The sequence below is a fragment of the Talpa occidentalis genome, unplaced genomic scaffold (assembly GCF_014898055.3).
Source record: "Talpa occidentalis isolate TD23 unplaced genomic scaffold, MPIMG_talOcc4v2.1 talOcc4.17, whole genome shotgun sequence".
In the NCBI taxonomy this organism is placed as follows: domain Eukaryota; kingdom Metazoa; phylum Chordata; class Mammalia; order Eulipotyphla; family Talpidae; genus Talpa; species Talpa occidentalis.
Window position 1 is genome coordinate 7009075 of NW_023601754.1, and position 13889 is coordinate 7022963.

Genomic DNA, 13889 nt, shown 5'->3' on the forward strand with positions numbered 1-13889 from the left:
GGATTTTTAAGCTGTCTGCAGGTTCTGGGTTCCTTCCCAGCAGTGGGTCAGGCAGACCCAGGATCTACCTCTTGTCTTTACCCTTGCCTGGCTGACTGAGCCTAGACCTGGTTGAGATAAATGTATGTCTGGGAGGCAGAAAGGCTAAATGAAGGTTCATTTTTCCTTCCAGATAACCCTGGGAGGTATGTGTAGGGACAGGGTGATACATCCTAAAACTTATTTTATGGGGAGGAAGAAGTGAGCTGGCCAAACTTCTGGGAACTTTTACTATACTGGGGACATATTACATGTGGTAATAATTGGCATGCCAGCCATTTGTCTGTGGCAGAAGACTGCAAAGTAGGTGGGACCATTTGGCCTCTAAGTTTCACACTCTGGCCATCAAGGCTGGAGATATTTTGAAGGCAAGGCAGCTTATTGGGAAGATGTTCCACCCACCTAGTGCCCTGTTCTCCCTTTCCTTGGTGACTTATCTTGTGCCTCTAACCATCCCTTTGCCCAGTTCCATCCAGTGATTCATCCAGAATTCTTAATTCTGAATATGGAAGTCCCCAGCTCCAAGCCTTTCCATGGCTCCCTACTGCCCTCAGGATAAAGTCTAGAACCCTGCTGTGGCCTGCAACAATGTGCCATCCCTCTAGCCTTACCTTTGACTTCTGCTCACTGCAGGTGCTTTCTGGTTTTCAAGTATGGAAATTTGTTCTCTGCCTGGAACCATCTTCCTCACCTTTAGCCCATCTCTGCAATTCCTACTTAGCCCTGTGGAGGGATTGTGAACCCTCTCCAAATTCCTGGCATAGTCCTAATAACTACAAAGTGATTATAGATGTGTTAGCCTCCTCTTCCCTACTCCTGATGGAAGACTAATTTACCCCCGTCCCAGGGTCTACCACAGGTCTGGGTACAGAGTACAGGGCAGGAAAAGTTTTCTGACCTCAGGAATGAACCAATCCAAGATCAACCTGCCCTGGACGTTTCACTGTCCTCCTGACCCAAGGCCTAGTTGGGATCCTCCCCTCCGCGAGTCCTCCCAGGGGCTTTTTGTGGGTAGTGCGGGATGTGTTTGGGTCATTGCACTTGCACCCAAGTCTCTGAGACAGCACCCGGTGTTCCTCTGGCAACGCTTCTGTGGATGCTATGTCCTGTGGGGCCTGGGGCTAGGGGAGTCTGTCACAGCCTTCTCTCCCAGCTCCCGGTCCACCCTGTGCCTTGGAGGAGCCTTTAGTAAACAAGCTAGGCTCAGTGTCCCCGGGCACGAACTCCATCACAGGCCCCTGGAGGAGCCGTCTTGGGTCGTCTCTTGGGGGCGAGAGGGGGCAGGGAGGGAGACTAGCCCGTCTGGGAGGGGCCGGGAGCGAAAACGGTTCATCCCAGTGTCACTTCCTCCCCGAAGCCAGCCACTGAGTTCGGGCAGCACGATCCCTGCCGCTTTCATGGATATGCGTCGGGATGCTGAGGTCACGGCACACTTTCCCGTTCGGAGAACTCGATTTCCAACAGGGGGCCAACCTTGCCGGCTGGGCTTGCTGAGGTCTCCAACGCGCCAGCTGTCCTCCCAGGAGCAGCTGGTGGGCCGACCCCTGGGGGAGACAAAGGGGCTGCCACTAGGGCGCGGGCCCCGCCCGGCAGGGGTGGGTCTGCAGCCTCCGCGAGCTCGGGCTCCACTCGCACCCGGCTCTCTCGTCTCCTCCCCAATTTAGTGGGAGCCTCGGTTCAGTCTCCGCCCCCGGGAGACTCCGCCTGTGGGGTGGGGGAGGGTCGGGGTGGGGGATGAGCGCGAGTGGAGTTCACCTTCCGGGGCCCTCACACCTTCCCTAAACCCAACTGTCAGGACTAACTCCGCGGACGCACGTCACCAAACCCATAAAGCCCAGGCCCCGGGCGCGCCTTCCTCGACGTGTGCTCCGCCCCGCGAGCAAGCGGCCAGCTCCGATTGGGCGGCCGCGCACTCCCCAACCCGTTTAGAGAGGGCCGCGGGCCCACATCCGGGCGCTGGGGCCTGACTTAGAAGTGGAGGGAATAGAGGGGGAACTACAACTCCCAAGAGGCAGCGGGGCTCCGCGTTCGCACGACTTCCTGCTCCGGGGGAGGGAGCCGCGCGTAGGCCGGTGGGGGTGGGGCCGTCGGTCTAACCCGCGGCGCCGGCGGCCTATGGGCGGCCGGGTCGGAGGGGAGCGCGGCGGGGGGCGGGCCCGGGCGCGCGGCCGTGCGCGGGGGCGCGCCGGCGGCGGCGGCAGCGGCTGTGGCGGCTGTGGCGGCGGCAGAGGCAGTTGGGGGGCGGGGAGTCTCGGCTGAGGCGTCCGCGGCGGCTCTGGCAGTAGCGGCTGGCAGCGGCGGCGGCTCCTAGCGTGGCTCGGCGTGGGGCCAGCTCCCGAGCTCGGAACCAAGCGCCCGGGGTCGCGGTCCCCGCCCGGAAAGTTTGCAGCGCAGCCGCGACCTCCCGGCCGGCGCGGCCCGGCATGAAGCGGCGCTGAGGAGCCGCCGCCGCCGCCGCCGCCGCCGCCTGAGGAGGAGCCGCAGACCCGGGCCACGCCGATGACTACTGCAAACTGTGGCGCCCACGACGAGCTCGACTTCAAACTCGTCTTCGGCGAGGACGGGGCGCCGGCGCCGCCGCCCCCGGGCTCGCGGCCTGCAGGTGGGTGCCGGGCCGGGCGGGACCGCGGAGCGCCGCCGCCGCGCGCGCCCCTCCCTGGCTCCCGGGCCGAGCGGCCGGGCCCGGCGTGTGGGGAGCGCGGCGGGGCGGCCGCGGGGCGCGCGCGGCTCCTCGGGGTCGCGGCGACGTGGCCGCGGCCGCGGGCTTGGCCCGGGGCGACCCCGCCGGGAGTGCGGCTCCGGCGCGCGGCCGGGGACGCCGGGCGGGGAGGCCGAGGGTCGGGGCCGCTGCCCGGGTGGCGCCCGCGCGCCCCGCCGAGCCGGCCCCGGGGAGACGCCCGCGGCGGCGCGACCGCGCGTGGCCCCGGGGCGGCTCTCGGCCGTGCGGCCGTCGGGGGCGGCCGGGGTCCCGCGCTCGGGGTGCGCGGCCGGCGGGCGCGGCTGCCGCGGCGGCGCGTGAGGGTCTCCCCGGGCGGCTCCGGCGGGGCTCGCCGAAAGCGGGTGTCGTCCCCTGAGCAAGTTGTCTGGGAAGGTTTAAAAAAAAAAAAAAAGTGGGCCGCCTTTTTCGTAAGCCTCCTGGAAAGTTCTGGAAGCCCGTTTTTAGTTTAAGGAAGCGCTCCCCTCCGCAGATGTCTGAGGGGCGCCGGGAGCCGGGCGCGCGCTCCCTCCCGCTCTGGGTCGGCCCCCTCGGGAAGGAGCCGCGGCGGCGGGGCCGGTTCGTTCGGTTCGCGCTCCCGGGACACCTGCGGGCGGGCGGGCGGGCTTCAGGCAGGAGACCAGACTCGCGCCTGTTGCTGCTTTCTGGGTGTCGGGGGGATGCTTCACGCTCGCGTTGCTGCTCGGCGGGCTTCTGCGGCGTCGCCGCGTTGGAAAACTTGGGAACGTGAGGCGCGGGGAGTCTCCGAGGTCTCCATCTCTCCGTCCAGCCTGTGCATGTGGGCGTCCCTCTCGGCCTCGGGACTCGCGCCGTGGACCCGCCGGCCGCGTTCATTTCAGCTTCGCTGACATCGTTTAAGCGCCTGACCTCATTTGAGGAGCCGTTGGGTGTCTTGTCGGGTTACAGAGGGTGCGCGGGGGACGCTGACCCCCAGAGGGCGGGGGACGCGAGGGCCGAGGAGACGGAACCCGGGCGGCGCGCTCTGTCACTGAGGTGAAGACGGCAAAGGGCGTCTGTGGCGAGGGGCGCCTGGAATTGTACTTCGGTTGTTGCGACTTAACGGTGAAAACGGTCTCTAAACCCTTGACGATGTCAGCAAGCGTATGTTGTGCGCACACTTGGTCAGAGCACGTTATAGACCAACTCTGTGATTCTTGGTTGTAAAGGAGTGAGGGAAAAAAAATGTCTTCCAACTTGGTCATTATTTAAGACCCCATGGAGCAGGTGAATGTTTCGGTTAGGCCATCAGTAAGGCGAGGTGCTGATGGAAGCAGAAGAGAAAGTTATATTAAGAATGGAAATTCTCTGATTGCATTAGCAGAGATAAAAATTTTAACTTGTGTGCTCAGTTATTAGGGGAAAAAAATCTACAGTCAATAAAGATGTTAACCAGGCCTCCCTGGTGGCGCAAGGGGTTAAGACACAACCTGTGAAGCCCTCCTCAGCCACTGCAGCCCGAGTTCCATCCCAGCCGGCGAGGGTCTCACATGGCATGGCAGACTTCTCCTCAGTACTGTATTTCACTCAGTCTGCCCGTTCTGCTCCCCACTCTGTCTCTGGTAAATTCTCTCACTCCCTCCCCCCAACTCTGGCCTGTACCCCAGTTCTTGCATGAATAAATAAATACATCTTTAAAAAATAATAAAGATGTTAGCCAATATGGGTAATAAAGGAGTATCATCATGTAAGTCAGACTCATGTGTGCATCCAAAATCTTAAATAACATTTAAAAGCTATTAAAACAACTTCTAAGAATTGATTTTTCCACTACACACACACAAAATTCCACTTTGATATTAGAATAGTTCTGGGAGTTAAGGCTTGAAACTTGATAGGTAGCAAATTCTTAAAGCTAACAGTTTTATGATTAGAAAGTCCACTTTAAAATACTCTAGTAGCTATTTTTTTAAAGTTGTTTTTTTTTTTTAATTACAGTGAAATGCCAATGGCAAACCATTTTAAAGTAATGATTCAGTGGCATTTGTTGAATTCACAGCATTGTGCAACCACCACTTCTGTCTAGTTCATTTTCTCACCCTGAAAGAAACCCATTAAGGGGTTGCTCTTTATTCTCCCTCACTCCCTTCCAATCCCTGGCAACCCTGTCTCTAATCTGGGATCTGTCTCTGTGGATTTACCTATTCTGGATATTTCATAGAAATGGAATCATGTATTTTTGTCGTTCATTCATGTTGTAAAACATGTCAGTAGTTCATTCCTTTCTTCACTGAATCTTCTATTGTATGTATCCCCCAATTTGTTTATCTGTTTATCCATTGATGGACATTTGGGTTGTTCTTGCCTTTTGGCTATTTTAAATAGTGCTGCTATGGACATGTAGCAGTTATTCTTCAAATTCTTTTGAAAAAAATTTTCCAAATGATTTGTTCTCAAGGTTCATGTTAGTCTCATAGTTATGAGTTGTAATTTGAAGGAATAGAATAATTGACATGCGTTTAGGATGATACGTTTCAATGAGGTGGGTTGTAATAACAATTGCTTGGTATAATTCAGATCAGTATTGGGTTTTATTCCTGTGTTTACTTGGTTTTGGGTTCTCTTTCCTCTCTGGAATGGAAGTTCTGTGAGGGATGGGAGAGTATGTTAGTATGTTGTTTGTCGTTGTATTGTCAGTGCTTACCACAGTACCGTTAACAAAATAGGTACCCAATATTTATTGAATTAATGATAATACATACTGCTTAAGTTTTGGGCTAGTTTTTTTTTGTGGTAGAGGAAGTTGGTGAGACTTGTTTCAGTTCTTTGGCTTTTACTGGTCGTTTCCATAAGACTGCAGATCTTGGTAATTTCGTGTTGCAGTTGTTTTCCATTTCTCTAAAGGTTTGAGAGTATTTGAATCACATCTAAATTTCGTACAGGAGAAGAATTTTGGAAAATGTTTAGATGTGTAACAGGAAAAGGGGAGGTTCCAGGGAACTAATTGTTTTGAAGTTCCTTTCTATTAAAGTCCATGTGTTTTGTCTTAATGTGGTGGGTGGCAGAACCTATTTAGTGCAGGCAAGTTTGGGGATTCTGGGGGCCCTTTCTCCCTGTCCTGTAACAGATGGAGGGGTGTAGTGAATGGAGACAGAGGATTTTAGGAGCTGAATTTAGTGACTGTCCTAAGCAAACTTGTTCAAGGGCAAATTAGATGATTTGAGTTGCACTTGATAATGTTGTATATGTTTGTGACTGACTTTTTAAGATTATTGTTTCATGAGGCATTAATTTTTTCCATTAAAGAAAATTAAAGATGCTAATCTTTAGTTTTTTTTTTTAAGTGCTAGCTTTGATTTTTCCAGTTGGAAATGAATCAAACTATTTTGTAAGCTTTCTTTTAATATCTAACTTCAAATTGAGTTTATATCTCAATTGTAAATAGAAAATTTTAAGTTGGTGTTTAATATGTTTCATTAACATTATTTGACGTTCTATAAGAGCAGCTTTTAGTGGGCCTGCCTGGAGGGGGAAGGGGTTAAGTCTCAGCACTATGAAGCTATCCTCAGTCACTGCACCACAAGTTCGATCCCCCCCATTATATCTCATTTAATTTGATGTTTTTAATAATCTTTACTTTTCAAATTCAGAGTTTCATTTCTAGAATTTTTTCATTACTAAATACTATTTTATTTTTTTTAAGATTGATTTATTTAAGCATACAAGAGCTGGGGCACAGGCCAGAGATGTGGGGGGGGGTTTGGGGGGTGAGAGGATCCACCAGAGACAGAGTGGGGAACAGAACAGGCAGACTGACTGAAATACACTGCTGAGGGGAGCAGCGAGCGAGACAGGAGAGGCCTGCTGTGCCATGCGGGTTTCTCCCTGGCGGGCCGGGGATCGAACTTGGGCTGCAGAGGCTGTGGATGCTTCATAGTGCGGTGCTTCACCTGTTGCGCCACCAGGGAGGCCCAGAAATACTGACTTTTTAGTCCAAATGAGAGTCCTAGGGAGGAGTGTGTACTAATCTGTGTATGGTGTTTTTATCTGCTGCTTTTTATTTTTTATTTTTTTTTTTTTATAGAGGCATGCTTTATTTATTTGTTTGCTGGTTTGTTTGTTTGTTTTGTTTATACATGCACTGGGTACAGTCAGAAGCGCGGGAGGGTGAGAGAATTCACCAGAGCCAGAGCGGGGAGCAGAGCAGGCAGAAGGACCAAGGTACACTGCTGAGGGGAGCAGCGGGCAGCAGGAGAGGTCTGCGCGCCATGTGGGACCCTCCTCCGGTGGCCGGGGAGCAGCCGGGGATCGAACCGGCGCCACAGAGGCCGCGGGCAGCTTCTCAACCCAGCGCTCAACCGCTGCGCCACCGGGGAGGCCCTATCTGCTGCTTTTTAAAAAAATACATATAATATGCATTTTTTTGGGTAAGGAATTTACTTCATGATATGTGTAAGTTTGTCAGATATTATTTTAAAACACAACTTTTTTCGTATATAAAGTTAAGAAACTTTTCTAGATTTATTTTCCTACTCTTTTTTTTTTTAAAGATTTATTTATTTATGTATACAAGAGCTGGGGTACAGGCCAGAGGTGTTGGGGGTGTGTGAGAGGACTCACTGGAGACAGCGGGGAACAGAACAGGCAGACTGACTGAAATACACTGCAGAGGGGAGCAGTGGGCAAGGCGGGAGAGGTCCGCGGTGTCAAGAGAGTAGCTCCCTGGCTGGGGATTGAACACGTGCTGCAGGGGCTGCAGACAGCCCCATAGGCTGCATCTCAACCCTGTCGTGCCACCAGGGAGTCCCCTATTTTCCTACTCTTTATAATATTTTCATTTTGTATAATGTTTGAAGATCTGATTTATTTAGATAATTTCATTTTCTCCTTTGTCAGTTTTTATTGGTCATTTCTAGTCAGGTTTTTTTTTTTTTAATCTTTTGTTAAAAAGATAATATACTTAACACTCTTAGTACCGTCCTTCATCATGTGGTTCTCTCTCAGCAATGGTGTTTAATATTTCTTAACTACCACAGAGAGACTGATAATAGGTTATTTTTTTCTTCTTCCTCTTTCCTAGAGCCTTTTCCCTGTAGTAAACTAAAACATTGAGGGGCAGATTCAGCTCTAGTCATTTAAATTTTACTTAGATAAGTTGGAGTATTTGTTTCCAGACATTTTTATCTTATCCTCTTCATTCTACTATTATTTTCAATGTTACCTTTCTCATATCTTCAATAAATATAAATACTGAAGGTGTTCGACTCTTAATTGATCTTGTATTTCTTGAATTGTCACTCACTATAGTGTAAAAGATGGTTGCTTTGCTAACCATACTAAGTATAGTTGGATATTTAAATCAGTATGAAAAAAAGGGAAGTTGTATGGTTTCCTGTAGCAATGTAATGATGTGTTTGTATAACTCATTAGGTACTGTAAAGGAGTTGACTGCTGCTGAGCTTTTAATTTCATACTATACATACATCAGCTTTTACTGTAGACTTGAATGCAGTGAGAATATGCTTGACTTTTTCACTTGGAAGAATAACTTCAGGTTCTGTTTCTTTGACACTTTTCCTATTAGGGGTAGAGGATGCTCCTGGGAGTATTAGCAGAAGCTTGTGATGGAGATTACTCAATGTGTTTTAGTAACTTGGGGGGGGGAGGGGGGGGGAATCGAGCAGCAAAAATTTCAGTGTTTTATTGTTTTGTTAAAGCTTGGTTATTTATGAAAGCATTGCTTTGCCTGCATTTTCTTTGTTTTTTTTTATTTGCCAATACAGCAGGACTATTTTGGCATATATTTTAAACTGTTAGCACAAGTAATACTGTAGTAGTTTTGTTACAGAGCAGCCCGGATATAAAACGGGTTGCTTGGCTGTGGGTCCTCACCCGCGTGCTTAAAAAGGGACTTATTAATACTCCACTGCAGGCACACACAAACGGTTTCTTTCCAAGGGAAGGGGAAATGAGGAAATGTACAACTCAGGGAGAAAATAGGGAAATAAAATCTTAAATGCGTCCTACCGGATCCGCCAACCTGGAAACCCAATGGCACTCTGAGACCTGCGAGCTGGCGGAGATCCAAAAGGGTCCCCCCAAGGCCCACGTGTCTGGTTTTTATACCAAACCTGGCTGCTTAATTCCACCCTCAGGTTCCAGCAACTTTCCCTTTGGTGGTGACGGGATTTGTCTTTCCCAATGTCCTGATGGCCTAGGTCTGCAGTGGGGGTGGAGTCCACAAAGCCTGCATGGAATTAGCTCAGGACATCCTTTCCCCCTAACAGTTTTATTGTGATATAAAAAAATAAAAACTTGGATATTATGTGCATGATCAAGAATTTGTGGAGGTCTAGTAAGGCTAGTTTCAGGCATTTCAAATATTAATTCAGGGTAAGTTGTAGCATCAACTTACTGTGACTTGCCTTTTTGAGGCAACCAGTGTATTTTATCTAAAATCAGATGAAGACCTAGCTAAAGCTGTTTTTGTGTTTTGCTCTATGTTTATTTTTTCAATGACATATGATCATAAGTACATTTTGGGTAAGAAAAATGCATTTTTTTCCCCAGAAGAGGTCATAATAAAATACTGATATATAAAATGGAAACTTCTTAGGAGAAGGTAATTTTTGTTACTGATAGTGTGCACTTTCCTTATTTTTTGATTAGTAGATGACTCAATACGGTGATGTCTTACTTTAAATAAGAGGTGGAGTTGAGGAAGCCTCAATACAGTGAAGTCAATCGAATTACTCTTGATAGGAAATCTGAGTCGCTTAAGCCTCATTTGATAGTAAGCTGTAGTTCACAGCAGTAACATAAATAAGGGAGGTGTTGTCTAAAGTTGTCCTGGTGGGTCAGGGGAGTAGACACAGACGACTTGGCAGTAGGCCTGGCTTCTAAAACAAAATCCAAGTCATCAAATTTGCCCAGGCATGCCATATGAGGTTCAGGTAACAGTGGAATTTAAGAGGAGTTTGTTGAGAAAGGCTTAGAGTCAAGCGCCTGCAAGCTTTTTTAACAAATATAATTTAACTCAAATAGCATGGGTCTGCGTATATTTCAGCTCTTGTGGTAATGTTTATGTAATTAAATTGCTTAACTCTCACCAGTTTACCTGAATTTGGTAAAATTTACAAGAGAGGAATAATTGGATTGGTAAGATTTGTGTAGCATAACCTATGAATTGAAAGCTGAAACATAGTTGTTGGGATCTAGTTAATATATTGGTCTTCCTATGTGTAAAGGAACTACATGTCTATGAAAGCCTGAAAAGGCCCATATACACTGCCAAATTACTTGAAAGCTTTGTTTTCCTACAAACTGTGACGTTTCAGTATGTCTAGTGTTACATTAGCAGATGAGAGTTTTAATATTTTAAAATGTTTTCAGTGTGTTGTTTTGTTTTTTGTTAACTTTTCTTAATTTTGTGCTACCTTTTCATCAGCTTTACTGTTTTAAGTAGGATATAAGATATAAGCTCAAAATCTGGTTAATTTCAGGTTAACCTTTTCTTTGTATACTTTTTTTAAAAATTTTTTTAAAGATTTATTTTTATTTATTTATACAAGCACTGGGTACAGTCAGAAGCGCAGGAGGGTGAGAGAACTCACCAGAGCCAGAGCGGGGAGCAGAGCAGGCAGAAAGACCGAAGTACATTGCTGAGGGGAGGAGTGGGCAGCAGGAGAGGTCTGCGCGCCACATGGGACCCTCCATCGGTGGCCGGGGAGCAGCCGGGGATACAGAGGCTGCGGGCAGCTTCGCAACCCAGCGCTCAACTGCTGCGCCACCGGGGAGGCCCAACCTTTTCTTTGTATACTTTTTAAGAATGATGTTCATTTGTATCACATGTAAAAATATAGCTAAAATAGTGTTTTCCATCAATGTAATCATTGCTCAGAACACTTTAATGTACTACTTGTGAGTTGTACTTAAATGCAAATATTTTTCCAATATTGCTTTAAAATATAAAAGATTATTAAATAAAAAAGACACTCAAAAAAAAAAGAGACATACAAAAATTGTTGAAGCTAGAGGATGGGTATATTATAGTATTCTTCGTACTTTTGTAAATGTTTTCAAATTTCCATAGTAAAAAATTAAAAAATGACATTCAAAAACTCTTCAAGCTTTTTAAGGTGCTAGATTAAGATAGGAAAACTGTTTACTTTTTTAAAGTGCCATTAACAGCAAGTTAGTAGGACTACTTGTTACATGTAATTAAAAAAAAAAAAACCTGGCTTAACAAATTGACAGAAGGTAAAAATTACTAGTGGAATCTCTGATTTACAAAACTCATTTCTCCCATTGATTGAACTGTATTAGCAGTGGTATGGTGAGGTGAGTTAGTGGTGTGTATAAATAGGAAGTAAACTGATGATATGCTTTTGAGTAGTCATTTTTTAATTAAAGGTACTTTCTAAGTAGCCATGCAGAATTAGAAAAATTCATCTATTGCATGGTAATATAAGGATAATGGATTTTTTTTTAAAGATTTATTTATTTATTTATACAAGCACTGGGTACAGTCAGAAGCGCAGGAGGGTGAGAGAATTCACCAGAGCCAGAGAGGGGAGCAGAGCAGGCAGACTGACGAAGTACACTGCTGAGGGGAGAAGTGGGCGGCAGGAGAGGTTTGTGCGCCATGTGGGACCCTCACCCGGTGGCCAGGGATTGAACTGGCGCTGCAGAGGCTGCGGGGCAGCTTCTCAACCTAGCGCTCAACCGCTGCACCACAGGGGAGGCCCTGGAATTTTTTGTTTTAATTTTAGTGTTTGATTGGGTTGCATGTATCCATCAGCCTAATATTAAATATTGTCAATTCACTTGAACTTTGAAATTTATGAATTGAAGTTAGAGAATGTGGATAATATAATTGATAGAACTTAACACAAATCATAAAAGTATATATTCTTTTGATTTGTAAACATTACAGAGCAAAGAATGTCTGAAATTCATGACGTTTACATCTGCGAGATCATATTGATTACTAAAGGAATATACATCTGTGAGGTCATATTGATTACTAAAGGAATATAAATTTTAACCATGTCCTTTATGTAGGAAAAGTGGGGGGAAATATAGAGAATTTTATCTAAATGTTACATATTTATTTTGGAGTCAGGGTGCCTTAATGGTACATCAGGACATGGGGCAGGAGACTCAGAGGCCACAGGGCAGCCTGTCCAGGGACCTCAAGGCAACGGTACACAAGGCAGTGGAATAGCCCTCGAGCACCGAGCAGTGCCGATGAAGTTCTCTCCTCAAAGGGCTTGACACTTAGTAGACTGGGGATAGGAGACTCTCAGCAAAGTGGCTAATCACCTCATCAGTTTCTCTTGTGGGCCTGAGAGACTTTTTGCCCGTCAATCTCCTCAGTAAAGGACTCCTCATACCGGGGGGTAATTATATAGTTGAGGGCCACCACCATGGTCAGCAGCAGGCCTGTGGGGCTGGTGTTCATGATGGCCCAGATAATTAGCTGTGCTTTCCCAGTACATGGTGTTGTCCAGAATGTTGAACTGGAACCTGGTCATTCTTGCCTCCTGAAGTAATCACCAGTGATTACTTACAGGATCCTGAAGAAATCACCAGTGAGTGTGCAGGACATTCAGAAATGTGATGTCACTACCCAGGACAAAGCATGCTAGGTGGGGAAATCTGAAGGTCTGCTCAACCTGCGAATTTTCTGTTTTCAACTTGCCACCACATTCCACAAGGGCTGATTAAAAGCAGCCACAAAGCAGAGATCCCAGGGGTCTGAGTAGCCCAGAAGCCCAGTCATAATGCAGAAGACTACCTGGTGTGCCTGTCACAGGTGGAAGCTGTGGAGCTAGAGCTACTTTTTTATTCTTTATGCAGCATAAGAGTGTTTTTATTTTTATTTTTTAAATTTTTTTAATTAATTTATTTATTTTTATTTATTTATACAAGCACTGGGTACAGTCAGAAGCACGGGAGGGTGAGAGAATTCACCAGAGCCAGAGCGGGGAGCAGAGCAGGCAGAAGGACCGAAGTACACTGCTGAGGGGAGCAGCGGGCGGCAGGAGAGGTCTGCGCGCCATGTGGGACCCTCCTCCGGTGGCCGGGGAGCAGCCGGGGATCGAACCGGCGCTGCAGAGGCAGCGGGCAGCTTCGCAACCCAGCGTTCAACCGCTGCGCCACCGGGGAGGCCCATAAGAGTGTTTTTAAAAAATATTTTTAAAGATTTATTTTTATTTATTTATGTATACAGGAACTGGGGTATAGGCCAGAGGTTCAGGGGGCTAAGAAGATTCACCAGAGACAGAGTGGGGAGCAAAACAGGCAGATCTACCGAAATACACTGCTGAGGGGAGCAGTGGGCGAGACAGGTCTGAGCAGCTTAAGAGTTTTAAAGAAACTTGATGTTTCCTCTGGTAGCAATACGTCTTCATAGTTTTCACTTCCTTTCAGTAAATTGTCAGTAAAAATGACATTCAGTGGCACAAGGGGTTCAGTCTCACTCAGCACTGTGAAGCTAGTCACAGCCACTGCAGCACGAGTTCAATCCCCGGCTAGGGAGCTGACCCACATGGCACAGCAGACCTCTGTCTTGCCCACTGCTTCCCTCACAAGTGTAGTCAATCTGCCTCTTCTGGTCCCCACTCTGTCTCTGGTGAGTCCTCTCACCCCTTCCCCTGGCCCCCCGCACCTCTGGCCTACCCCCCAAGCTCTTGTATGCATAAATAAACAAAATTAAACTGAAAAAAAAAAAAAAAAAAAAAAAGACATTCAGGGAAAAATTGCGTCCAGAAATTGTTGAAGCTAGGTGATACATGGGCATTCGCTAGTATGTCCTCTCTGCTTTGTTTGAAAACTTTCATACTACAAAGTTTGAAACCATTTGACCATGTGCTGAGAAAGAAATATATTTTGTGTTTTAATCTAGCTTACACAGATACAGTTATTCACAGAAAACTGTATTAAACAGTATTAAAAAGTTGTTAGTCTCTACCTTCAGTTTGAAAAACACAGCTCTGGAAAATGGTTTCATTGTCCTGATTATATCAAAACTGAGATTATGAGATATTCTTGTTTTCCAAGTCATATTTCCCATATCTGTAGTTCTTTAATGCATTCCTTAATTTTTTTAAATGAGTTAACTTAGTGCTTTCTTTTTTGCTGGACAAATTGCTTAAGTTTTGCCACTTCCTGAAAATGAGTTGTATCTCTCCCT

General features: G+C 47.1%; 1 protein-coding gene and 1 pseudogene across 3 annotated transcripts in view; one reads left to right on the forward strand and one right to left on the reverse strand.

Moving 5' to 3' along the window:
• Window positions 1-2501: 2501 nt before the first annotated feature.
• NFATC3 (nuclear factor of activated T cells 3) overlaps window positions 2502-13889 on the forward strand; it is a 101070-nt gene continuing 89682 nt past the window's right edge. For 2 of the 3 annotated variants that reach the window (XM_054696929.1, XM_054696930.1), the window contains exon 1: window positions 2510-2641. In XM_054696929.1, coding sequence (XP_054552904.1) covers window positions 2539-2641 — 103 coding nt within the window. In that variant the 5' untranslated portion in view covers window positions 2510-2538. Of the gene's footprint in view, window positions 2642-13889 lie in introns of all 3 variants that reach the window. The other variant, XM_054696928.1, reaches the window with a different exon arrangement.
• Window positions 11969-12479, reverse strand: LOC119248978 (phosphatidylethanolamine N-methyltransferase-like; annotated as a pseudogene).